Here is a 26,818-nt window from a genome sequence, read left to right on the forward strand (position 1 = left end):
ACCTCTTCTTTGATCCCTGCTGGGCTCGGGGAGGCAGCCCTGGAAGCACCCATCCCCACGCAGGACTTAACAACGCTTCGCTTTTATTAAAGTTCTTCCAAAATGACAACAATAAATAAAAGAAACGCCGAGACCTTCCACGTATCGTACGTACATGGCAAGAGGGGAGCTGCCCTGGGGCTAGGGCTCTGTAAAAAAAAAAAACAGACAGGGGAGGGCAGTGGCACAGGCTGGGTGCTGCCCAAGGGTACAGGGACAGCGACGTGACACTCCAGTGACACTGCACTGCCCTGAACTGGACCCTCATGGAAAAAAAAAGTAAAAATAGCACCGCTGGCTGAGCGAGCGCAGGGTGGGACTTGCATCAGCTCACACAGCCCCATCACCTCGAGCACGAGCTGTTCCGGGGCCGGGATCCGCTCCCCAGCCGTGGGGTGAGGGGGCTGCCGCTAGTAGTGCCGGTACAGGCGGTCCTGGGAGGCCAGGCTGACCTTCTGGTGGTAGTCCTCCAGCTTGTCGTGCAGCTTCTGGTAGAGCTGGGCGAGGGGCAGGGGGCAGTCAGAGGAGGAAGAGGAGGCAGCAGGGCTGCCCCGCGGGGAGCCCCCCCTCATCCTCCCCCACCTACCACGACGTTGTAGTGGTTGGTGGTGCTCTCCTGCAGGGCCTGGAGCAGCTGGTCGATGGCGGTGTAGGGGAGCCACACCATGGGGGCCATGGCTGACAGCGGGTGCTGGAGGGGAGAAGAAACCTTGTGCCGTGCTGACAGGGGAAGCGCCGCTCCCCACGGCGAGGAGGAACACTGTGACACCTACTGCTCCTGCTGGAAGGGCTCTGTAGAGATGCCCACGGACCAGCCCAGCCCAGCCCACCCCAGGCTGCTCACCTCAATTCCGAAGTACTGGTGACCCTTGCCCAGCACAGCATCTACGTACTCCAGGACCAAATCCGCAGCCTCCTCCAGCAGGTCGTAGTTGAGGTAGAGGCGCAGCAGCTCGGCAGCATCCACTTTCTGCAAGCAAAGAGAGCCGGGGTCAGCCCGGCTGCTTTGGGCAGAGCCACCCCAGGGCCAAGGAACCTGATCCAAGCCTCAGGAGTAGGCACAAAGCACGAGGCGTGTTCCTGAAGCTTGCGTCTCCTTCAGGAGGTGCCTGCCTGGGTGCTTTTTTGGTCCAAGCCAGCACGCAAGCCGTGCCAGGGGGTGACGCTTGCCCTGGTCTCACCTTGTAGCTGTTAATGAGCCAGTTGGGCAGAGGTATCCCGTGTGCCAGGAGCTTGTTGATGACGCAGCGATGGTACAGGCTGTTCTGCGATGGGTAATGCTCCAAATAGGACGACAGCAGCCGCCAGGCTTCATCTGTGGCGCTGCAAGGCAGTATTTCCCCTCAGCAGCCCTGCCAGCAGCTGCGACTGCCTGCAGTGCCGCGGTGTGTCCTGGGGGACCCGTCCTGCTGCCCAGGTTCAACGCCCGCCCTTGTGTCCTGGCAAAGCGGGTTGTGCTGTGCTGAGGAGAGCACAAAGCACAGCTTTCTGGCCGCCCCAGGCCCGTGGGTCTGCTCTAAGGCAGCCACCACACAGGGATTTACGAGCCGGCGACCCTCGGGGCTCCTGCAAGACTTTGCCTCCGCACAGAGAGTGGCTCCGCTCCCCTCCACCAAAGACAAGGGCTTACCTGGACTCCTTGGTGGTAACCAGTGCGGACAGCTGGTTTGCTGCTAGCCAGTCCCAAGCTTCTGCCTGCGCTGCCTCCCCTCCCAGCTGCAGCTTGATGCACCTGGAAGACACAGAGCAGTGCAGACGTGGCTGCCTTCGGCCCCGTTGCCCGGCCTTGCCCCAGCTGCCGGTATCGATGCTGCCCCTCAGAGGACCGTTCCGAAGCAACAGCTACAAATTAACAGGCTTGGCAGGGAAAGAGCTGCTCGAGTGATTCCTAAGCTGCTCTAAGTGCCCAGGAGGAATTAATAACTGATGCTAGCAAGCTCTATGTGGCCTGAGCTTGGGTAAGGAAAGCTCTCTGTGCATCCAGCCATAGGAAGATGTTGTGGCAGAGCTCCCCAGGAGCTCCGTAGGCGTAACGCAGCTTCTGTGAGTGTGGAACAGCAGTGGAGAGGAATCCTGGGGCTGGGGACGAGCAGGAGAACAAGCAGCTAGCACAGAGAAGAGCCCGTGCTCTGCCAACCTGCTCTGCCAACCGCTGTTTGAGAGCTGCTCAACGCAGCTTGAACAAATCTCCTGCACGCAGCTCACTGAGCATCAGCAGGAGCCAGCTCACCAGAAAGGTCTCCAGCTGCTGGCTGTGCCTGGGTGGGACCACCTGCGACTGCCAAGCGTCAGCCCTCTCCCCGGAGAGGAGAAACCTCACCACTACTGCTCGGGCGGGCTCCTTACTTCTTTTCAGGTGTGAAGAGGAGAGATCCACCCCAAAACCACTACAACAGCAGCTGCTGTTGCGCAGCTTTAGCAGCCATGGCGAGCAGACAAGTTGGGGCAGCAGCGAGGTGCACCCCAAAAACACAGCACGGGGCCTCGCCTCGCCCCTGCAGGCGGCAGAACCCCGCTACGTACTTGAAAGTGAGCCCCTCGAAGACAGGCGTCAGCGGCAGCTTGAACGTCTGGCACAGGGTGATGGCGGTGTCAAAGAGGCCAGCCCGGACCAGGAGAGCAACCATTTCCTCGGGCGTGGAGCTGCCTGTGGGAAAGCACGACCAGGTGAAAGACACTGCAGCAGCAACTCTCATCGCAGGGCCCGAGGCTTTTTCAGCCTCAGGAGCATCTCAGGAGCCATCCCTGGGAGGTCCACTCAAGGCAGCAACGCTCCCCGTTAGAGTGCAACGACACAGGGACCCGTTTCTGCATCAGCTGGAGAGCAAGCAGGCACAAGCAGCGACACAGCCCACAGTCAAATGCTGCCACTGTTGGGGCAAGCAGGGAGGGGACAGCCCTGTCACAGCAGAGCTGTATCCCAGCAAACAAGGCACCAGCTCAGCTCTGCCAGCGCAAGGGGCAAGAGGGAAGATGAACCCGGGACGCTTGGCTCCCCCCGCTGAGCAGTTTGCCCCCAAACCAGCTTTTCGGTCCTCTCACACTCCCCTACTGGGAATTAAATCTCCTCCTGATATTTTACATGGGAAAACTGTGCCTGTGTTGCATAGCTTGTACCAAAGAGTAGCAGGGAGTACTTAAAGGGTCAGGGTGGGAAACAGAAGACTTGGAGGTTTCTGCTCCTCAACAAGGAAAACCTTTGGTAAGCTGTGTGTGGTGATGCCGTATTGTTCAGGGCAGTAATTTAGGTCTTGCCAGAAGTGTTTCTTCCAGGACTTTCTAATCCCGCTTGATTTACGGGCAGTTTCCAGCAAGAGAAGAGGATGCCACTGACCCAACTCAGTCACCCACCCCCTCACACTGCACTGTGGCAAAGCCAAAAACCACAGAAAACTCAAAACTGGTTCTCCCCATCTGCCTCTCCAAAGCTGCTGCACTTGGAGGCTGGAGGCAATGTTTCACACCTGGAGGCGAACCGCACAGAACCTGTCAGCTCCTGGTTTTGTCTCTGGGTCAGAACTTATTGCACCTTACTCACCCAAGCTATGACAGAGCGCTCTAACACCTCAGGGGGAGTGCAAGGTGGCTGCTCTGCATCCCTCTTACCTGCCACAGCAGCTGTTGACAGGTCATGCTGCACCAGAGTCAGCCGGATCCGGGCCAGCACGCACTCCTTTTCCAAATCCTCTAGCTCCAGGATCTCGATTTGGCGCGTTGCTGTAACAGATGGACATGAAGGGCCCTCAGCATTGACAACTACAACAAAAAAAAGCTCCTTTGGCAAGGTGCAGAACCATTTCCACCTCTCTGCCATCCTCAGAGGAGCCGTAGCACAGAAAGTACCAAAGGAGGGATCAGGTTTTGCTGCCCTTCCTTGCTGCCTCAAACTGTGCACCTCTTGTCACAGACCTCCTGCTCCTATTACAGATACAGCTTCCCAAGTCACCTTGTGCACGGAAACAGCTGCTGCTCTGCCTGCCCGGCATGTGTTACAAAGGAGCTCATTCAGAAGTAAAAACGTTTTTAAAAATACCTGACCTTAAACTATTCTAGAGTAATGCTGAGGGTTAGGAGCCCAACCTGACCATGCAGGGCAGAGGCCTTGCCAGCAGAGATGAGCTACACCAGCAGGGCTTCTAGAAACACAAACAAGAGTTATAGGGAACAACTAATTGCCTCACAAAGGTGAGGTTTGTTTGTTCTTTTTTTAACTAGAAGTTATTCCCACTGACCATATACCAAACCACAGAAAAGGGGGCACAAATTCCTTGGGGAAGAGCCACTGCACAGCCACAGCAGCACATTGTAACTGCGAGGCACCAGCACTGGGAGAGTTAACTTGCTTACAATCCCCCCAAATTATTAATCTGCCAGAGATGAGCTGCCATGAGCAGCCATGAGCCTCCTCTCAGCTCACAAGGGAGCAGCAGAGCTGCAAAGCAAGGGGAAAAGCTGAAGGACCACAAGATACAGGGACACACCAGCACTGGGCACTTACCGGGAACAGCCGTGTACTCCCCATCGTGGCTTCTCTTCGGAGATGCTCCAGGACGCTCATACTTGCAGGAAAAAGCAGAAAGAAGGCTGATACCCAGCTGGCTTCTAAAGGACAAAACACCTGACACACTCCAGCCTTCAGCTCTCCTTTCAAGCCTTGATTTGAATCAGAAAAGCCATGCAACTGCTGGGCAGTTCAGGTTACATTTGTTTATCTCTGGCTATCAGACACAGCACAGCGTTAGACGATCAGGCTGTAGTTACCTCTCCACAAACAGATTTGGAACACAAAGCGTGTTTCAGTAATTCTCCTTTTGACTGGTCAAGGTCTGATATGTCCTCAAGAAAGAGTGCCATCTTCAGTTTTGTGGAACTTGCAAGGGGGTAGAAATACTTTTTGCACCTTTTACAGGCGTGTTTCTCCTAGAACTGAATTCCCCTCATGCCCCTCTCCACATTAGGAATGGTGTGGGACACGTGAAAGCATGGCCTTGCAAGTCTGACACTGAGCAATCCACCAGCAGTTTCCTGTATGCACCCAAAGTTGTCTTGGCTCCAGAAAGGGGCAGTGACACAAGGGTGAGGATAGGACTGATGTGTGTGCTGAGCAGGCTGGTCAACAAGGTGGGAGAAGACCAAACACCTCTGCTCATTGCATTGGAAAGGATTTTGGAAGCACCTTCCCGGAAGAACAACCCTAAACGTCCCTACAGCCACAAGCTCAGAGGTTTGGTAGCAAGCTCAGTGTTTCCTACCACAGCTCCAGAAGCTGGCTGCACTATCCAGGCGTACTCCGGGCGGATCAACCGTAAGCAGTTAATGGCAGCGAGGAAACAGTTCCCCTGCTTCTGGAGCCCCCGCAGCGTCCGCACCTCCCGGCCCAGGCGCATGCCGTATTCGAACATCACCGTTCCAGCTGCAGAGACAAGGGGGGGGGGCAATCAGCTCCACCGCCCATCCCTGCTGGTCCCACGGGGCAGGGCGAGGAGCATCCCGAGCCGCCCTGAGCCTTACCCTTGCGGTAGTTGTGGCGGTAGATGTGGAAAGCGTAGAGCAGCTCGTAGTAATTGTGGGTCATCAGGTCCACTGCTCGAGCGTGGGACTCGATGATCCCCACGACCTGCGACACAGAAAAGCTCAAAAACCCTCTTCAGAGGAGCTGCGGCCCCCTCCTCCCAGCGCAGGCTAATTAATTACCTCGTTATGGAGGTTCACGTAGGGGAACTCCACCAGGTCCTGGAGCTGGGAGCGCTCACAGAGAACCACCACTAGCTGGCGCAGACAGTCCAGCTGCCTGCGGAGATGAAAAACACAACACAACCCTTCTGGAAGAGCGGAGCAAGAGGGACACGAACAAACCCACCTCCAGGATGCAGGTTTTAAGCAACAAATACACTGCTTTGTGGTGAACACCGTGGGTTCTGCAGGCTTAGAATAAAGAGGTCCCTTCAGGCTTTCCCTGTGTTGGTAACAAAGATCCTGGACAGCAGAGAGCCCCCTCTGTGCCTGGGTCGCTCAGGAGGGCAGCCTCCCTGCCTCAGCTCTATTTGGTACGGTTTTCTCCCGCCTCTATACCAGAGCTCATCCCTACTTCTTCCCTGAATGACCGTGACTCCAGCTTCCAGCCATTCCTACCCATCACATCCTTCTCTGCTACTCTGAAGCTTCCTCTACCCAGGAGGTACAAGCCAAAATTAAATCCCAAGTCTTCCCTTTATTAAACCAAATTGATCGGACTCCTACAGCTTTTCAAAATATAGTGCTGCATGCAATTCTCTAGCCTATTTTTTTTGTTTACTCCCTGAATCAAGGGAAGAGTTTTTCTTTCAGTTTCCACTTTTGAGATACTGCCGATAACAACTGTTCTTACAAAAAAGAAGCAAGCCTTTTTAAACACACGTTTACACAAGCTGAAGCAGAAGTGTCATCTTCCTTTTGCTTTAACAGAAAAATTGAAAGAGGCAGGCACCTACATGCATGGACCTCCAAGACAAGTGAGCATAAAGGCACAAAACTGTTGCCTACCTGCTTGGATCTGGGTTCTGCGTTAAGGCTACATATGCTTCACTGTTGTGTCCTAAATCCAAGTGGTGTTTGAAGATGCAAGTCCTCAAGGTAGCCTGAAAACACCACAGAGCACGAGAGAGCATGTTTCAAGTTATAAAAACTAAGAAGAAATTCCCGTGTAAGCTCTCTGAAGAAACATCTCGATGCCAAAGAAGTAACCCATACCTGGCTTCTCCAGTCATCTGCCGACTCCATGATAGCCAGGGAAGCCAGCTGGATGACCAGCTCCGGCAGGCCAACCATGTCCAGCAAGCGCAGAACCTGGAGACAACAAGGCTCTACGTGGGCTGCGGTACTACCACAGGGGTCAGGTTGGGGAGGTTTTTAAGAACTACTCCTACCCCACTAACCATAAAAACAGCCAAGAGATTTTTGCCAATATTTCTAAGCGGTTCGACCAAAAAAATAAAAACAAAACATTTTGGTAAGCTGCAGAGGTCTGAACCAATCCAGCACAACAGGTCCAGGCCGTGGCCTTTCTGGAGGATTCACCTCTGCTGGAGCGTGGCTTTCCTGAAACACGAACCCCTGTGGTTACAGTAAACCCTTGTGACAGAGAGGTAAACAGTTCTGTCCCCAAGCATGCACACAGCTGTACAAGACAGAAGTTCCCTCTCCAAGGGCACTGGACAATTCTCAGGCTGAGCTTTAAAGTCAGAGAATCCCTTACGAGGAGTCTAGGTCCAAGCTTGCAGCCTGCCTGAACTACAGTATTACGTGAGAAGATCCTATCTCAATGTAAAGACGTTAATTTTAACTCGTCTCAAAGCTTAATAACCTTCCCTTAAGCAGCATCTTACATCTAGCCTGGACACGTCTGGCTTCTGCTTCCAGCAGCTGGATCTCACAGTCCTCTGCTGCTAGTAAATTAATAGGTGGAAAGTACCTAGCTTTTGTGCTGTAGTCACCTCATCATCACCCCCCAAAGGAACTGAACGGACTGTGCTGACATCTCCCCAAAAAAAGACAATGTTTTCTGAGTCTGAAGTCCCTTCCCCAGAAGCTGAGCAGGAAGCCCCTCTGCAAGCAGCGCTGGTGTGGAATGACTCGGTTTTGATGTGCTCGACACGCACGCCGGATCGGCTCAGCCGTACCTTGTTGTAGTACTGCAGGCGTGGCGTGGAGACCATCTCGCCCTCCTCGGGCTGGATCAGCCTGTCCAAGAACTCTTCTCTTCCCACCTCTGAGGCAGCTTGGCAGAAGCAGTCCAGAGCCTGGAAGCACACCAGAAAGCAGCTCGTGCGCGCCCCTTGGGGGACTGGCCCAGCCTGCCGTGCCGGAGGGACGGCACTGCCCGTTCCAGCACCAGCCCACGAGAGCTGCTGGCCCCACGCTAACGAGGGCTGCCCCGAAAGCAGATCCCACTGTCCCCCCTCCAGTGCTGCTCTTTGCCCAAAGGAGGCAGAGCTCGAGGTTGATGTTCCCTGCCCCCATCACAGGAGGAGGTCCCAGACCCCCAGTGCTGCGAGGAGACGAGCGCCTCACCTTGTGGCCCTCGCCCATGACGAGGTAGCACCTGCCCATCATGAAGCAGCAGGAGCCCATGTTCACGTGGCACCACGGCTGCAGCAGGCGGATGTACTCCTGCAGGAAAGGAGGAAGAGGAGTTTCAGTCACCACCGTTTGCAGTTTTGTTTCCCCAGTCTCATAGTTCCCTTCAGTGCAGGGAGAGGGAGGCATCCCCATGGCCTCCCAGGAAACAGCCGGCTGTGAATAGCTCTGGTGCCTGTAAGAAACGCCTCAAACAGCGCCCAGCATCCCCAGAGTCGCACACAACGCTCTCGACAAACTTGCTGTAGGGACGCGTTGCACTGGTGTGCACAGAGCATGAAGGGGAGCACGCAGGCGTGTGTGAAGGCACCAGAACAGGCACAGCAGGTGTGAAAAGAACGGTGTTTGTGGAGCAGGGCAGGAGAGGGAGAGCAGCTGAGGGAGACCGCAGGCCACAAGCTGATAGGCACTGGTTAGAGTGCTGATGGCACCGAGGAGACACCACAAATAAAGCCACACCACAGACGCCGGCTGATACGACAGGGCGATACAACTCACCCTGGCCCTGTGGCTGCTTTGTCAGGATAAAATAAAGGCTGCAAAACCTCGTCACCTATCAGGAAGGGGCTAGGAGACGTGATGGAGACTCAAGAGCCAGCATCCCTCGTGCCTGGGAGAACTGTGTTTGTTCCACGCGCTCAGATGTGCCAGGCCCTCACGCAGGGCTGTGGGACGCAGCAGGAACGACGTGGAGGAGCGAGGGCCGGGCAGCAGAGCCCAGGTTTTGCTGTCCCACCTCAGTGTTTGCACACACTGCCACCAGCGGATCCTCGCCTACCCCAGGCTCAGGTCTGCGAAAAGCCACATGGTAACGCATCCTCCAAGCCCGGATTCCCTGCTCAGATTAGCCAGCTACAACAGATAAATCCCACCCTGGACTCACTTGACAGCTTGTTATACACAATAAGCACCAAGGATGGGTTTGGCCCTCGGCCCAGGGCAGCGTTTTGGTCACTAGCCCTTCTCTGCGCGCGCCTGTTACTCGCAGGGTGCTTCCTGCAACCACCTCTATTTGGGTCACCGCGTGCGCACTCACAGGCAAAGCTGGTGTTAGCTCACTGAGGTCAACGCACTTAATCCACGTTTACGTGACCGACCGGGATCAGTAAGCGTAACAGAAGGCAGCGGGGAGGAGGAAGAGCCTGCTCCTGCAGAGACAAGTCTCTCATATCTCCTCGAGGCGGGACGCAAGCGAGGCGAAAGCAATGGAAGGAAATTCAAAGCGTGCTCACGCCATGAGAGCACATATGCCAGGAGGCAGAGCGATGCTGCCTGAACCATGCTGGCATTTCCTGGCTCAAAAGCTCTGCGGATTTGACATTCTTCTGAGCAGCGAGAAGAACACAAAGGAAAGCAGCTCAGCCCCCAGGTGTAAGGGACTGGGAGAATAAAAGTTCCGCTAAACATAGGAAAAAACATCTCATTAGTAACACCCTGCCTAGTCCTGAATGCCTTGAGGACTGCCGTCAGTAGGGGGAATGAAGCGTGTCACGTGGCGCTGCAGCCAAGAAATCACGCAGTTCAGAAGTAGAGCACGAGCAGCTGCAGCTACCATGCCCCTGGAGAGCACGGGAAGAGACGGTGTTCTCAGTTCCAGAAGGACAGGGAACTGCTTGGGGGATTGGACTTGATGATCTTTCAAGGTCCCTTCCAATCCCTAACACTGTGATTCTGTGGTGCAAGAAACAACCCCTGAAATACAGCAGTCTGCGAAGACACTGAAAAAAAGCAGCTCACTGGGCACTGCTGCCAGGACACAGAGAGCATGGCTGGCGAGGGATGGACGTTACCTACACCATATTTCACTAGTGAGGACGTTTAAGAAACGGATGAGGCCTCCTGAAGCTATATTTCTGCTGCTAGGCTGCAGCCGGCCTTCTGCATCCCCTGTCCTGGGGGCAATGTGTTTGCCACGGCACCGCAGAAGAGGCTGCGGGCTTATCAGCAGCTAATGAGCTATTAGGTTACAGGCTCGCTGCGTGAGAGTCAAACAAGCTCCACAAGGATGCGACCTGCCCACAGCATCCTGCTGTCAGACAAGCCCTGGGAGGCTGCGCTCCCCCATGAAAAGGGCACGCAGCAACCCTGAGAGCTTGTGCCTGGATTTGCCTGAAAACAAATGAAAGAGGAAATGCATGAGGCAATGAATGCAACCATCTTAAATCCAAGACAAACACTGCTGCGTTTTCCAGGTATGAAGTATTTCATAAAAAGCCCTTTGCAGAGGTTGAAATGGCCAGTAGAAGAAACAGGACGGATGGGCAAGAAAGATGGAAGTTATTTGCTACCTTACAATTTGTTCACCGGGCTGACACTGAGACAGTTTTAGATGCAGATCTGACAGCTGCCCAGAATTGTTCCTTGCAGCCCACTTCATTCGCAGGGCAAACTTCCAGCCCTGCACCTCCAAAGGGGAGCCATGGGAGCAGAGTGCTTGGAAAGGTCAGTCTGTGTGTGAGCTCAGAGGGCAGCTACCCTGGGAAAGCAAAACAAGATCCAGCGACTGGACGGGTGATGCTTCGGGTAGCTTTCTGAACAGGGGGTAAGGCATCTGCGCCCAGAGATCACGCTGCATTACACCTCTGCATTGGCCAAAGCACAGACCTGCTACTGAAAAAAAAAAAAAAACGTGTGGAAAGAGACTATTGCACTCCCTCCTGCTCTTCCTCTTTCAGCTCCTGAAGGCAAAAGCAGCACTGGTTTTGCAACCCTGCTGAAACGCTGCACCCCGGTGAGTCTGCCGAGGAGGAGAGCCATGCCAGGGTCCAAGTGGAGACATGCAAATAGTTCTCCCGAAGGGACTGCTGGCAGGCAAGACTCAAAAGCTGCAGCCGACACAAGCACCTCTGCGTGGAAGGGAAGCAGCCAAGCAAGGGCCGTTCTTCTCAGGCTCTTGCTGACTCTGGGGCACTTGCCTCGCCAGCCCCTCCTGGCCCAGAAGGGCCCTCCTGGCCGGGCAGCACAAAGAGGGGTGCTTGGCGTCTCGTGGTGCTTCGCTATGGAAGCGTGGACAGAGAGGCAGCACGAGGCACTCACCTGCAGCTGGGTGTACTGACAGCTCCCCATCAGGCACTCTGGGAAGAGGAAGCCAGGATTGCTGGGCCATCTGAGCCGAGGTTAAGGAACAGAGGACGAGCTGTTTCGGAGAGCTCAGAGCGCTGGTCTGAAACTCTGCACACGCTCTCGTTCAGTTTGTGGGGGGAAGGAGAAAATATTAAGCAGTTCTTTCTACAAGTCATTATTCTGTAATAAGATTTATCCACATTAGAACAAAGCCATTAGTACATCTAATCCACAACTGCCCAAATCGTGTTACCCTTCCAGATCTCCCAGCATCGCACCTCGCCAAGTCAACTTCCCAGAGCTCAGGGGCTTAAAGTCAAAAACTCAAATCCTTTGTTGTGCACCTAAACGGGATGGATTCTGTGAAATCTTGGAAACCCCACAAATCCCATTAACACTAACAACGGTCACTTGTTCAGGAGACCTGCCTTCGAAGTTTGGGCGTGGGAAACTTTGGGAACAAGAAGCTGGGCAGTGCACAGCCCCTGATCGCTGGGTTGCAGCCCAGTGAGAGCACGCACCTCGCGGCGGGTTCAGGGCCAAGGATACAGGAGCGGCAGAAAGTCGGCCACTATCGCCGTGATGAGATGGGGCCAGTTCAAGCTTGTTTCAGCCAGCGAGGTGTTGGGTTGCAGGAAGAGTCGAGATACGATGTGCTTTCTGGCCACTTCCCGAAAGAAGAGCTCCACGATTGTCTGAGGGCTGGATACTAAAACGCAAGTTAAGAAGCACGGAGAACAGGGCCTGCAGCAGACGCCCCAGGCTTTCTGCACCAAGCTGCCACGCTGGGCTCACCAGCGCGAGCGTCGCAGATTGAGCCAGAGCTAAACAGTAAGCATGCTCAGCACCCAAACGTGTTGGTTTTGGATTTCTCCTGACGTCTGGTTAAGTCAGAGGGAGCAGCAGGAGATCAAAGAGCCACATACTGCAGTGTTTATTAACCACAGCTCAATTATAACATGAAAAAGAGCCGCGCTCTCTCTCTCCAGTTGTTCCATTCGCAATCCATCTGCGGCTCTCTAACATGAGCGAATGTTTTGCAGAGCAGGGCTGAGGGAGTGCTGATTTTGCTATCTGGCTCTCTTCAAATGCCTCCCTCCTCATTCCAGTCCCCTAAGCAGTGCAATCTCTCATTAGCTAACTGTTTTCAACGCCTCTTCCCAAGCTGCCACCTCCTTTCTATCTTCCCCACGTTTCACATATTTTTCCTGCAGCACAGTGGCCAAACAGGACTTTCCTCATGAATGGGCCAAGAAATAACCCACGACACTGGCACACACAAAGGATGTTTTCAATTTTGCTTTCATGCGCTGACATTTACGTCAAGGCAACTGCCTCCTGAACCAGGACACTCACGGAGAGTTCAGACTCTGAAGACAGAAAGAGCACAGATCCCCCAGGCCTGGCAGGGAGCAGAGGGAATTCTCCCGAAACTCGCAGCCCTGCACACTGCTGCTACCACCGCTGAGCTTCCCACTTACTTTTTCAGCTCCCTGACAGGTCTCAGGCTTGAAGTGCCACACAAATTAGCTACAACAGCAGGCTCTTACCTGCGCTTTCTCCTCCTCCCTGCCCTGCTCATCTCCGCTCTCTGTAACTATTTCAAGGTACGTATCCCTTAATTAAGTTCCTTTATATTCTCCCCCAGTAGGATTTCCACCCCCCTCCCCTTCCCGCAAACCGGTAGCTGGAAGCGTAACATGGTTTGCAGCAAGACTTCTACAACATGAACTAATTATCTGCTGCAGTTTCCCACTTGAGCTAGTGGCAATGAGCACCACTCACATCAGAACCTTCTGAACTGCAGACCATTGGAAGCACAGGCACGTTGGGGGACGCGTTTCTGTACTCTCTCCCTTCCTTAAGCTGCTGCTCCTGCTCGATAAAGGCTAGCAAGCAGGACAGACCTAGTGTGACCCACTACACTCATTCCAACGTTGCAAGACACTCTGATGTTGTTGTTAGTGGACAGCAAGACAAATAGCTCCACATGAGCTGGGGTTGTTCAAACATGCAATCCATTAGCTCACTGCATCAACCATCTCCCTTGGTTGACAGAGAAGTAGTTTAAGTAGTATAAATAACAGAACCCAAGAGCTGGCAAACTGTGGGCATCTTACCTAGTTTATGGGTCGTTAGAGCAGTAGTGTCTGCTAACTCCAGCACAGAGAGATGCTGCAGATTAGATTCCCTAGAGAAGAAAAAGCCATCAGTGAAGAGACAACAAAACGCCTCCTGCTTTAATTGTACTCATTGTTCAACTCGAATCACTCCTACTGCTGAAAAAGGCAACAGCGCGCAGAACAGCGAGACCTCACACGGCAGAATTAGCACAAGGCGAAGAGTCAGCTCCAAACAGAAAAAAAAACCCTAGCACAAACTGACTCTGAGAGTGATACTCCCACAGCAACCACCACCGCCTTGTACTGGGAAGGGCATTTCGGGCGGATTTCGCAGCAACCTGCAAAGTCAGAAAGGGCAAGGTAGAGACTTACAGCGTGTCGACAGGGACGTCCGACGCCAGGCACTGGCTGGCCCACCTGATCAGGTAGTAGGACAGCAGCAGAGGGGAGGTGCGGTGCAGCAGGTCCTGCTGCGACTGGAACAGCTGTCCCCCTCCCAACACCATCTGCAAGCAAACCACAGAGGCTGGCACACCGAGAGGCCAAGCAATAACCCAGGCACTTTGGTACCAAGGGGGTGAAGTAAATGTTTTGTTGGCCCAGGTCCCATGGGGAAAGTTGGGCAGGCAGAGCTACGTGCAAACAGACCGACTGCTTCCCTCATCTGGCGGCACCTGCTGATAGCAGCGACAGCAGCAACAAGGTGCTTGGCGCTGCTGCAGTGAGTCAGAGTGAAATCACGACTTTGCTGCAGCGATGTGCAGGGACTGCATCCCTTTTTACACCTCAGCTGAGAGCGGTGCGCTTGGATGACACAGGAGAAAAAGCAATCCACGCTTGTGAAGGACACAAACGCGCCAAGGTGGCAAGGCAGCAGCTCCTGCACCAAGCAAACAGCAGTCACGTGCCTTACGGTCTGTCAGAGCCTGGCTCCAGAAGGGCACCTTGCCACGTGCTTTAAATGCCACCAGGGCGACCTTACCCAGGAAGAAGGGGATTTCTTTTCACTGAGGAAACGACTGCAGTAGCATCTCCAAGCAAATTATGCTGCTTTAAACACCCCTGCCCTTGCCTTGGGACCTGCTCCCCTCAAACCATCAGCGCCGTGGCTCGTGGGGCCGCACAGCCGCGGCATCGACCCGGAGCACTCTGCCCCACAAACACAGCTGCCATCGCAGTGGCTGCTGGCACTGGCTGGAGCAGCCTCACACGGAAGGCAAAGCCACGGCCTCTGGGTAACCGCCGCTGCTGTGAGGCAACGGAGCCGTGCGCTGCACTGCCGGAGAACAAGGCTGCGATTGTCAGCTGTGCGTGCCGGGCGCGCAGTGGTGTGGGAGGGATGGGGACTAGATGGGAGCTGTACGTGCTCAGGCAGCCCCGTTTCAGACGGGAGGCTGGAAACGATGCCCTCCTCCCTCAGAGATATTTGCTTCCTGCTTCCTGGACGCTCAGCATGGAAACAGGGAGTTTGGGTGTGAGCAGCGCACCGCTGCTTTGCTTAGGATGACAGGAGCGGCTGCAGGAGAGAACAGGGCTTGCCCACGCCCCGGGCTAGTTCAAACAGCCACCAGCGCTTTGTGGGAAAAGCTCGCAGTCTGGCACCAGTGGAACCCAGACCCAAAGTTCAAAGAGCGCACTCAGTAGCTTCGAGGGCTGTACTCACAGGATCTCCGAGCCGCAGCAACAGCTGTTGGAGGATCAACAGGTCCCGACAGATCAGGAAACGGATCGTGGCAATCTTACATACCCCCCAGCAAACCACGCTGACAGCCATACCGCTGCCGTACAGCTGGGTGAGGTTCATGCGCATATTTAGAGGATGAGCTGAAAGGTAAAATCACTGCGATAAGGGGAGGAACTAGACCAACAGGAACACTCGCCGAGAGGCTGCTTTCCCAGCCCAAGTGCACTGCTGTAGAGCTTTCACCTCTTTCCATGTCAGCGTCTGTCTCGTAGTCCATTTCTCGGATGAGCACTCCGATGGCATGGATCGGGTTCCTGATCTCCTGCAGTTTGCTGTGTATATCCTCCATCACATTGTCCCTGAAAAAGGAAAAAAAAAAAGACAAGATGAGGCTTAAACTCAAGAGGGCTCCCTTTCCACCCTTACTGATCCTCTCTGGAAGGGAGCGTATCTGATCAGCTTGGACATTCCTGAAGGGAATCCTTCTGGCTCAGCTTTATGACAGTGCCTGCAGGGACCGGTCTATTTATTCCACTCCCCCGGGCACCAGGAAATAGCAGCCAGATAGCTGGCATTCCACGGGGAATGATTTCAGGAGGATAGCACAGTAACCACATGGCTTGACCACAGCTCTGACCTTTACCTGCTGTTTGCAGGCTCTTGCTTTCCACACCGCAACAATCACCTAACGAGAACTTGTTCCTCTTCTGCCCTGCCTCACCTCACTGTTGCCAAAATTTCTGGTCAGGAGGGCCCCAGGCAACAGTGGGGGGGAGGGGGGGAGAGAGCAGGGTGGAAATCCCTGCTAATGGGACCAATACTCATGCCCCCCACCTCTGAGAGGGGCTGGAAAAGTCTCCCGCAGCACTGGGAGAGCCTGCACGTTCTGAATGAGACTTGACGCTAATCGAGGACGTCTCCAGGCAATCCCTGCTCAGCCATCCCTGCCTGCCCGCCGGGGAGCTTCTGCAGAAACGTCTCCTTACGTGTCATTAGCTATCAAGTCCTCCAGGATCTGCTCTGCAGCCTTTTCTGGAGGCTGGAGGCGGGAGCAAGCCATTTCCATTATGAATGCCATTTCCATGGAAATTGATTCTCCGATCAGTCGAAGGCACTGGACAAGACAGACAACATCACGAGACATCTCCAAATCTGCAATGAAAGAATCTAACTGTATATTTACAAGAGATTTCAAAGCAAAGATGGGAGGACCATTCAAAACCACTTAGTTAGACCATCATTGGCAAACCACCAGCAGCAGAGTGGTCTCAGTCCCGCACGTCAAACTGACCCTGACCCCCTAAAAACTTGGCAGTAGACAAGGGAAAGATTTGGGCTTTACTATTCGGAAAATAAAAAATAATGATGCAGCAATTAAGCCGTCACATTGCCGAAGAATTTTCTCCAGCTACAGGTTGAAAGGAAACAAATTAGCATTTCTCTGCTCTTGCACTGCACAAAGAGGGCTCGAATAGCTCAGCCCTGGCGTACGTGCCAAGCAGGAGCCACTCCTGCTGCAGCAGCTACCCTTTCGCAGCTGGGAGAGGATTTTCACATTCTTAGAAGCGTTCTGAAAATTCATGGCTGGGGGTTTACAGAAAAAAAAAATCCCTGCTTTGCAATGCAATCGTTTGTGTATGTGTTTTGAAAGATCAAGTAACTTCTCTGAGAAGTTTGAAACAGGGCAGGCACTGCTGGCTTCCCAGAACCAGCCCAGGCCTCCAGCTTTCCTTCCATCAGAGCCAGAAATAGCTCAACCAAGTGGATGATGATGATTCTTATAAAAATAATTACAAAAAAAGTCACTCAAGCATGAAAATGGAACTTAAGTAACATTTTCCACTGCCTTTTTTCTTGTGAAACGTCATTCCACGGGCAGCAAAGCATAGAGGGCACTGTGTTGACAATACTGATGACAAATTTTGCTCTCCCTAGCATTTACTTCCAGGAGAAAAGAAACTGCCCAGTCCCTCTCCACGGCTCACCTGAAAACATTTCAATAAAAACTGAGTATGCAGAACAGAGCCATTGAGCCCAGGGCACCAGAGTGTGTAAAGTACTACAGGTTTCCTTCCCATCTGCCATCTTTTCAAGGAGTTTGTTCCACCAGCAAGGCACAGAGGCTGGGGAATTCTACCAAACAGAAGGGCTCGCACTGATCAGAGTAAGTCTGGTGGGGATGGCAGAGCTGAAGAAGCATCTGATTGAGACAGAGCTAAGGATTCATATCGGGGGGTCACCCATAAGACCCCCACATACGGGGTCACCAGCTAATGCGATTTAAAAATACGAAGGATTTTTGATGGAACTGCCATCCTGGCCTGGGCTTGAATTCACCTGGCAGCTTTTAGAGACTGATGCAGCAATGCAGGCAGCAAACACGCGCTTCTGAACGCCAGGCTCCCAAGCAGGGCTGAAGGACCTGCCACGTCTGTCCCACGGAGAGGGGGCACGAAGAAGGCACCAGTGCCAAACTACCCAGGCAGTTTGGAATAGCCCAAGGGCAAAGGATCACGCCACTGTCACCGAGCAACACGTGGCCTGAAATCTAGGATTCTTCCTCAGTTAAGTCACCTGAAGTGACTCATGTCAGATTTGCAGCCTTGACATGATTTTTTAGTTCCTGCTCTGGGCACCACAGGAGGTTTCACAAAATACAGCTCCCTACAAGTGCCAAAATTAGAAAACTATCCAAATACAGATAATCATGGAGTGAGGAGCACTTCAGCAGGCCACTACAGAAACCCCTGCGTCCCTCTATGCCACAGATTTCCCTGAAATGCAGCGTTGCAGCCTCCCCCAATGCAAGAGCTGCCTCCTCACTTACCATCAAGGATGGCAGCATCATCCTCCATCAGCAGGTGCTCGTTCGAGAGGAGATAGAGGTGGTCCACCAAGGAGCAGGGCACAAGGAAAGACAGGGACCCCTAGAAAGGCAGAGAGAAAGCTCTTCTTTGACCTCCCCAAATCCACCTCTCGGTCAGAAGTCCCCAGAGATCTGCAGGCCAATGGGACAAAGAGCCCAGAGCCGCCGCTGCCCGGCCTCACCTTCTTCAGCAGGCACACCATGCTGGTGTAGGGGTTCAAGTGCAGGGCCAGGGGCCGCGAGAGCGCTTCCTGGTACTGAAGGCAGCAGGCATAGAACTTGGACCAGAACTCCACCTGCAGCTGCCAGAACTCCTCCGGGGAGCACTCATATTCTGTCACGCTGCCCTGGAACTAGCAGGACCAAAACAGGACTTCAGATGAAAACAGGCAGTGCACGAGAGAAAAACCTGTGCTGCTTGGACCGCTGTTTTGTCCCGTGACCAATGTCACACAACTACACTGTTAAGGATCTGTGAAGATCTGTTGCAGTTCTCTTCCCTTCCCCACCCCCTTACAGAGGAAAATATATTTTTTTTTCCCCCACAAAGGACTCCAAAAACGAAAGGTGAATGAAAGAGACAGGCAGGAAAAGAGGATTTTATTTAAAAAATAAAACCTCACATAACTTCTTTTGAGAGACAAAGAACAAAACACAGCCTGGGGTCACAGTGCATCTAACCTAACTTCACTGCACCATCACAATACTACATAAAATGGATGTTAAGAACAAAACATCATGGGGAAAAAAAACAACTCACCTCGTTTTCCACAGCTAAGGTAACCTCTTTTTTTAACTCGTCCCACGTCAGGTCCATGTGTCTCTCAGTTCCTTGAGAAAAGATCTGAAAAGCAACACAGCAAACTTTTACTTTAAGCCAGGAGAGCTGTCTCTCCAAGGTTCAAGCAGCATTCAGCAACACAGAACAATCACGACAGCACCGTCCAGTGATTTGTAGGATCAAGGTATGAAAAAGCATGGCTGGCTGCTAAATGCAGGGCACATGGAGGTACAGCCAGCTTCACTCTTCCCGTGGAGCCAGAGGAAGAGCCTGTCCTCCTGGCAGGCAGAGCACTGGGACAAAGGGGAGCGCTGCACACCATCACCCCAGCTCTCTTATACCTTGCCATAGGCCTCATAGGGTCGCAGCACAGAGAAACTGAAAGAGTAGCAAAAGTTTGGCTTTTCTGGTTTTCCTGAAAAGGCACCACTGTGTCACCTTGCACCGCCCTTCAGTCCCAGAGGTGCCAGAGCTGAGCAGACATATCCTGAGGAACAGTGCTACAGAGGGACGAGCGCCTCTGTTCACCTGGCTAAAGCAGCAGGCAGCAAGCTCAGCAACCTGCTGAGCTCTCCAAGGACAACAGCTACTGGAAGCCAGGTTCTGCCTCCCGCTGCCAGTGCACGCCAGCTGAAGTACGGCACAACAGCCACTGACTTGCTTCAGTGACTCCTGACAGGTCCACAAACTGCCACACGCAAACCGATGCCAGCCAGGAGTGCCAAGTTCACAAAGAAACTGTGAGTAGGCAGAAGCTGAACAGAGAGAGCACCACATAAAGGCTCCCTCACTAACCTGTAAAGCCTTCTGGATAGCTGCGTTTGTGAAACGGCCAGGCATGAAGAGATACTCTAGGTAGGTTTCCTGCCAAGAGAACAAGACAGATTTACTGAAACATGGGTCGGGAGGAGAGCATTTAAGATACTGCTTCTGGTTCTTCCTCTCATTCACAAGCTCATCCCCTGGATCTGTTTTTTTTTTCCAGCTTCAGTTCACCCCCACGCCCTGCTCCAACCCCTCCCCTTCCACCCCATTTGCAGTTCCTGTGGCTGCACACAGCTCCCCACATGCTCCAGACCTTGTTTATTCACACATCGTGTCTCAAGGCTCCCTCCTGACTGACTTGAAGTTTTTCCCTTCTCTCGCCTTCTGGCTTCGTAGCCAGGCTTAGTGCCTTAATGCTGTGTTAAGAGCCTCAGGCTTGTCCTCTTTAACTTGGAGTCATTTTATAAGTGTTACAATACAAATTGTACACTTGAGCTGCCTTAACGTTCTCCTTCTGGGCAGAGAAGCCTCATTAGTTCCTGTTGCTCTTTTATATCCAGCTCACCCTGGGGTCCTGATCATGTCGAACCGTCACCTCCTCCTCAGGCAGAGGCTGCACGAAGACCTGGTTCCACTGGCCCGCAACATTTCTAAGAATTACAAAAACAGGATCAGCTTTGCATTGCAACACTCCAACGGAGCACCGCCGGGAGCCGTCAGCCGAACCCAACCTGTCTCTTCCACCAGCCACAGACTTTGCAGCAACCTTGGGTTTGGTGACAGAGGAGCTCTGACTGGTGACAAGCGACAGATTTAGCCAGCAGAGCTTCACGGTGGCATCCCCAGCCCTGAGCTAACAGCACAGGCTGGGCTCCTTCGCGTACACTGATGTTCTCTCCTTCGCACCTGCTCACTACACAACTCTCAGACTGACCAGTAGATTCTCCTGCCAAAACCCGAACGCTCAGCATTTTTTACCCAGTATTTAACTCCCTGGCATGGATACGCACCAAACCAACCCTCCCAGCTTTATAAAAACAAGGCCAATGTTTTCACATCGCTGATCTTCTCAAAACACGATCTTTCTTGAAAGAGAGCAGCCAGTTCTGCTGGAAGGAGCTGTTGGTAAAGTGCAGCCCTCCCTCAGACGCTCACAGCAAGCCTACTGCCCAGCTTTCTACATTTTTCACATTCCTGCAGCTGAGCTGTAGCTTTATGATAAAGCAGGACAAAAAAAAAAATAAATCCCTGTAATCTGCGCTGCAGGAAGACACAGCTGCGCATGTGACACGCTGCAATAGGAAAAACTGGGTGCCGCTGCATCTCCTCAGCAGAGACAGGTAGGAGAAGAGTCGAGGTGCTAGATGGGGGCTTTTAACGAGCAGTGTCTGGGGCTGCTCCAGCAGCCCCCCCGCGAGTCTCTCCCCACCTGCATTTCAGGGCAGAAACTCACTGCTCAAAGTTGATGTATTTCACAACGGTCTGGTTCTCCTCATTGTGCCACAGCGCCCAGATCTCAGCCGAGGTTAAGGCAAAGTCAACAAGAGTCTCCTAGGAGAGAGAGTGCAGATTTACTTTCTTATCGTAGACGTGTGTACGGCAGAGATGCGTGTAGTTAAAAATAGCAAAACATCCCCTCCTATCAGTTAACCATACTTTGGAGAGAATTCTTTATTCACAGTTAAATCCAGGCCTCTTACTTTTCGGTGAGGAATCCTCCCCCTTACCTTGGTACCTCTGGGGAAAGCCCAGCCCCAGCACTCACCTGGGAGGAGAACAGCGAGGATATGTGGTCGAGGCTGTAGCGGTTGCTCTCGGTGCTCACCAGCTGGAAGACACAGAACTACAAACACATCTCGTAAGCCATTTGCTCGACCAATAACCAGCACGTGGCAGGGAAAAAGCTCGCCTCTCCTGTCCCGCTCCTTGCCTGATGCCACCGTCCCCAGGGCCCTGGTGCCGCAGCTGCCTGGCCGAGGGCCAAGCAGAGCACGCCAGGCGCTGGCCTGACCGAGCCGATTCTCTGCGCCGTGCGCTGACGTCCCTGACTTCAGCCTTGTCGGCAAGGACAGCCTAATCTGCCCGAACTTGAAGGATTTTTAGTTGGCTTTTGAAAGACTAGACTACAAAAACAGTAACAACGCTGTTGGTTCCTGCTTGTGACAACACGATGTGGGCAAGAAAGGAGATGGAAAAAGCTTTGAATCCTCAGGGCAGCTGCTGCAAACCAAGCTCTGCACGTTCCTACAGGAGCAGGCAGAGCACCGGGGGGACAGCACAAGTCACAGTGCGCACAGAGTACAACTCTGCACTCAAATACCCCAGAGAAGAGAAAGGGCAAGCTGTCCCACAGACGAGTGAGGTCATTCCTGTCCTGCTAAATTTATTATTTACCGCATGAAGCGGGAGTTCTACAGAAACCAATGTTTGGCAACACGCAGATGCGTTTGTGCACTCCCAGGAGCCCGACACACGCGCTATCAGCGTTTCCGTGCTTTTAGCTCCTTTCAGACCTTTCCCACGGCACATCTGCTCTGGTAGCATCCCCAAAACACACGAGGTGAATGAGCAGACCAGCACTCGCAGATCAGCTTAATCCCACAGGGAATTCCACTCCCGGGATGAGGGCGCACGTGCCTTGCAGTACTTTGAGGACAAAAACGTTTGCTCAAAGTGCCGCCGCCTCCCCATCAAGGCGGACAGGAAACCTTTCTGTATGTTTTGTTTCACGCACAAACTCAGCTCCAAGGAGGACTGATGTACTTTCAGCACACACCAAGATGCACTCACGGCGAGGAAGCCCCGTTGCTCCATACCTGCCCTCGCTTGGGCGCGTGCATGTACACGCCGAGGTAAAGCCCCAGGGACTGGGAGAAGGCCAGCCGCAGTCGGTGCCCGGTGCCGGCCGCAAGCCGCAGGTCCCTGCTGACCGGCATGAACTCCAGCAGATCCGCAACCATCAGGCACATTTGATCCTGCAGGAAACAGGGGAAACCTTGCCACGTAAACCCACTACACCCCTCCAGGAGCAGGGTGGCCAAAGCCTGCACAAATCCACCCCCACGGGGTGCACATAAAGCACCCGCACGCGTACTGGAACCGCTCTCCCCACCTCACCTGTGCTCCCCCACAGAGCACCCAGGCTTTCAAAGCCCGTGTACCATGCAGCCTCCTCCCCTCCCTCAACACGCACACATTCCAGCGCAGATGGGCCGTGAAAGCAGTTGTGCTGCTCCATTAGCTCTGGCACCGACATTTGGAGCAAGCCGCACGCAGCGAGCAGAGGCTTTTATTAACTTCTTGTTGAAAAGGAGCCACGTTACAAAGACGCTCTTGTTACCACGAAAGCGGCAGAAAACACATTTGGTGCGCTGCCTCTTACCTTGAGGAGCTCCCACCTGCCTTCCTGAACACTCCACTAAGTTTGGAAATAACCCAATGCTACCTGTTACGCTACAAAGCCTGGCCGTAGAGAAAACCCACCTGCCTCCAAGGTGCGGCTACAAACACACGCTGTGACAAATTTGACAAACTTCCCACCCTGCGGAAGTTCACCCAAACACAGTTTAACAGGAGATGCGTGCCAAGAACTCAGTCTTCGTTTCTCCAGCCTCAAAACGTGACCCAAGCAGCAAAGGAAGATGCTGCTCCCTGAGCCCAGACCTCACTCACCTTGTAGGACCACATCCTAAGCTTGTGGTCCTGGCAGAGAGCAAAAAGAAAGGCATCGTGATCCAGGCAGTGCACAGAGAGGCTGATGGGCAGGTCTGACGGGCCGCAGTCACCTCTGAAAGCACAGGTGTTATAGCAGCAGGTTAAAAGGAAGCCAAGACTAGCGCACAGACCCAGGACACGGGATTTCTATCACAGTGTTTAACCCAAGGTTAAGAAAACAAAAAGCCAGCTGTCTGAGACCATAAAGGAGCAGCCTTTCAGGACCGCGTGGTCCAGCACAGAGGGGCCCCCACACCGCTAACGCCCACTTCTTCACCCTCTTCAGCACAGCTGCCGTGTCTCCCCCAGCCCCTGCCTGCAGAACGCGGGTGAAGGATCCAGAAGGAAGCAGGGGCACGGCCAGCCCCAAGCAACGCGCCCCGATGGTCATCACATCACCGCTTCCTGGTAATGGGGCCTCGAGTTTGGCCGTGCAACCCCAGAAGGAGCCCAGCCTGCACACAGAGCGCCTGTGACGTCCACACATAACCTCTGCTGACAGCATCGGGCCTGACATTTCAGAGCAAGGACGAGAACGTACAACTGCTGTAATCCTTAATCTGCGCTGGCTGTGAGCCACGTCCTGGGCAAATCCTCGGAGGCCAATTACTCGATATAACATGCTCATAGACACAGACGCAAAGAATCAGCAGGCCCCCATTAAGATGAGCTAATCCAGCCTTCAAGTCCCAGCTTCGGCACTGCGACAGGTCCTGTGACCCACTTAGCTTTTCCGATAGCATTTACAGATGCTGACTTACCCGCCTTTGACTTCAACCAGAAACAATGCCTCCCCCTACGTGAGGGAATTAAAAAAAAAACAAAGCTAGCTCCACCTGTTTGTCGCCAAACACCAACCTGATGGCAGTCGGCATCCAACCGGTAAGGAAGCGCTGCACCACCGAGCTCTGTTTCAATTCCACCACCGAAACCGTTCCTTGCAAAATAAAAGCAACATTGAAAAACAAACACGCCAAGTGCTTGTCGACAAAATATTTGCTGCCAGCAGGGAGGGGTTTCACAGGCACGATGCAGAAGAGCTGCTGCACGTGCGTAGATGGGTGTGCAGAGGAGCCGTACGACACACGTGACAAAAATCAAACCAAGGGAGCTGGAAGAGGGGACGCTGTGCAGCGTGCCCCCATCCTTACCCGGCAGGTCGTGAGGGGGCAGCTTGATGACGAAGATGCCCCCTGCCGCAGAGGGGAGCGCAAACAGAGCCTCCCCCTCGCTGCTCAGCCAGGCCGCCGAGGCGACCGAGTTGGACGCCAGGCCCGGCACGCTGGGGATCAGGTAGTAATTGGCAGGGTCTCTGAAGTTGATTTTCCCGATATCTGTAAACACGGACTGAATCTGGCTCTCCATTATCAGCTCCTGAAGAAGGGAAACAGAAAACAGAGTAAGCCTTGAACACAAACAGAAGCCACAGAGGAAACAAACCGGCACTGGCAGGGCAAGAACTGCAGCGCTGCTACATGACGGAAAAGACTTCTCGCACCCTGCCACTCGTTTTCATTCCTTTTAACCCATGACAGCTGCTCTCTGAGAGCAGACCGGCTCTTAGAACACGTGTTTTCCCAGCAGAGCAGTCACTGTCTCTCTCCTTGCATGCTGTAATGTCCCCAAAGGAGCCCACGGTCCGGCAGCTGCCCCGCGCAGACAGCTGCAAGCCCCGCAACGAGCCCCACCACCACAGCAGCTCTGCAGCAGCACAGCGCTGTCGCTTGGAAAAGCTGCTCTGAACTCTGAGAGCAATGGCTGGGTGCTCCAGAAGAAAGGGGCCGGACAAGACGCACCAGGAGACACGAGGAAAAAAGTTACAGCAATAACTGTAACCAACGTAAATTTTGCACGGGATCCATCTTCCACACCGGGAGGTTCTGTGCCTCGCTGCAGATGCAGGGCAAGTTGCGAGCACAGCCAGACCTGCCCCTGCAGCGCTCAGCCCCTGCCTCCAGCAGTACTTTGTCCCCAGTATCACAACGCCAGGCCCAAGCATCGCCAGCGGAGCTGCTTCCACCCTCAGAGCCTCATTTTGAGGGGCCAGGCCAATGGTCATCGAAACCCCAGCCCTCGTCACGCATCCCAAACACGCCCTGGACTGGGGGAAACACCACCAGAGATTCCCACGGCCGCTGCCTTGCCCACAGCCCGGGCAAATTCGTTTCTGAGTAAAGTGGGAGGCCAACAGCTGGCTTTTCTTATCGGGCTGCTTTTTCAGCAGTTCTCATTCCTGTGCACAGAGCTGCCACATGTTGATCAATGCACTGCTGTATCTGGCCAGTAATTAGAGCACTTTTGTCATTTCTGACACTTGTAAAGCAACTTAACTGAAAAAAAAAAAAACGATAGAACTTGGATATCATTTGAGTAAGAAATTAAACCACAGGGTTTCCCCCCCACAAAGTCAAGAGACTTTGACAAGCTCCAGCTCTCCACCTCTAGGAACATGTGGTGGTTCCAGCCCAGGGTACAAACCCCACTCAGAAAGAAATCAATAGAAGCGATGCAAAGGCAACCACTCAGCACCCCCCTACAAGCAGACAGCTGCCCAGCCAGTCTCTGAGCAATGCGTGACTTCCCCAAGCCCCCTCCCCTGTTTTCATTGTCCAGGACAGCACAGGACATCCTGGCTCTGCCCACCCCCAGCCCACTCGCTGCAGGGGCAGAGCGAGCACAAGGGGCAGCCTCAGAGCTGCACAAACACTTTTCAGTGAAAGCTAGAACATCAGCGTGCTATCAACACAGCTTTGGTCACAAATCCAAAACGCAGCACCGGATGAGCTGCAGGGAAGACAACCTCTATTTCCGCAGCGTGTTTAAGCAACGTGCTAAGCTCTCTAAGCCACGCGCGCCACCGAGTACTCACGCTGCGATACGAGCAAGCCGGATGGGGCAACACCACCCGGTGCACGCTCTGCACGGTGACCAGCAGCACGACCAGGTGGCTCTGCACCTCGCAGATGTGCACGCCGCCCGGCAGCAGTGGGCAGCCCTGGATGCGCAGCCTCACGGCGTTGTTCAGCAGCTCGTTGTCTAGGGACTCTTCCACCAGCTCCAGCGTGTCCCCTGATGTTGTCCTGAGGGGAAGGAGGGTTGGGGTGAGGGGAGGACCGAGCTGGGGGCAGGTAGGGACGGGGGGGGGGAGCCGGGGGCAGGCCAGAGGCCTGCCCCCGGCCCCCCCCCCGACCCTACCTGCCCCAAAGCCCCTCACATGCCCCACCCCGACCCTACCTGCCCCAAAGCCCCTCACATGCCCCACTCTGACCCTACCTGCCCCAAAGACCCCTCCATGCTCCTCCCGACCCTACCTGCCCTAAACCCCGACCCTACCTGCACCAAAGCCCCCACCATCCCCTCCCCCCCCCCCCCCCAACAACAGACTCCCCCCCCTCACTCACCACCTGACGAAGCGGTTCCTGGTGGCGGCGCCCAGCTGCGCGCACTCCCGGTAGCAGAACCCCCCGGCGCTGTCCCCGTAACGCCCCAGGGGTAGCGGCGAGGTGCCGGGGGGGCTGAACGCCACCTCCCGCAGCCGCCTCGGCGGGGCCCGGGCCGCGGGGCCCAGCTCCAGGCAGCTGCGCTCCGCCAGCCCCGCCGCCATCTTGTCAGCCGCCTTCCCGCCCGGGCCGCGCGGGGCACCACGGGAAATGGAGGACGGGGGGGGG

General features: G+C 54.1%; 1 protein-coding gene across 4 annotated transcripts; it reads right to left on the reverse strand.

Moving 5' to 3' along the window:
• Positions 1-66: 66 nt before the first annotated feature.
• Positions 67-26,790, reverse strand: NUP160 (nucleoporin 160). 4 transcript variants are annotated; one of them, XM_066998795.1, is made up of 35 exons: positions 26,552-26,790; positions 26,020-26,230; positions 24,302-24,524; positions 24,009-24,087; positions 23,109-23,223; positions 22,253-22,411; positions 21,202-21,279; positions 20,890-20,987; positions 20,002-20,086; positions 19,467-19,535; positions 18,651-18,734; positions 18,073-18,243; positions 17,852-17,951; positions 16,011-16,176; positions 15,268-15,383; positions 15,004-15,164; positions 13,713-13,846; positions 13,338-13,408; positions 11,767-11,926; positions 11,191-11,260; positions 8,089-8,187; positions 7,698-7,817; positions 6,769-6,864; positions 6,562-6,656; positions 5,734-5,830; positions 5,551-5,656; positions 5,292-5,452; positions 4,538-4,598; positions 3,646-3,756; positions 2,563-2,686; positions 1,670-1,771; positions 1,221-1,362; positions 884-1,009; positions 626-730; positions 67-536 (listed from the first exon to the last, which is right to left on the reverse strand). In XM_066998795.1, exons 1-35 carry the CDS (start codon positions 26,752-26,754, stop codon positions 450-452), a joined length of 4,185 nt encoding a protein of 1,394 aa, XP_066854896.1. In that variant the 5' UTR covers positions 26,755-26,790; the 3' UTR covers positions 67-449. The 4 variants fall into 4 exon arrangements, with proteins under 4 accessions (XP_066854896.1, XP_066854894.1, XP_066854895.1 ...); XM_066998793.1 differs by having other exon boundaries at positions 3,646-3,795; XM_066998794.1 differs by having other exon boundaries at positions 16,011-16,191.
• Between the last annotated feature and the right edge of the window lie 28 nt (positions 26,791-26,818).

This window comes from Anser cygnoides, chromosome 5 (assembly GCF_040182565.1).
Source record: "Anser cygnoides isolate HZ-2024a breed goose chromosome 5, Taihu_goose_T2T_genome, whole genome shotgun sequence".
NCBI lineage: Eukaryota > Metazoa > Chordata > Aves > Anseriformes > Anatidae > Anser > Anser cygnoides.

Excerpts from the sequence above, each read along its gene's own strand:
- NUP160 (XM_066998792.1), bottom strand. The coding sequence starts at position 26,754 with ATGGCGGCGGGGCTGGCGGAGCGCAGCTGCCTGGAGCTGGGCCCCGCG. Across the intron at positions 19,536-20,001 it reads GACATGATCAGGACCCCAGG|GAAACCTACCTAGAGTATCT; the intron begins GTGAGCTGGATA and ends TTCTCTTGGCAG. Across the intron at positions 6,865-7,697 it reads GCCTGCAGTACTACAACAAG|GTTCTGCGCTTGCTGGACAT; the intron begins GTACGGCTGAGC and ends TGTTGTCTCCAG.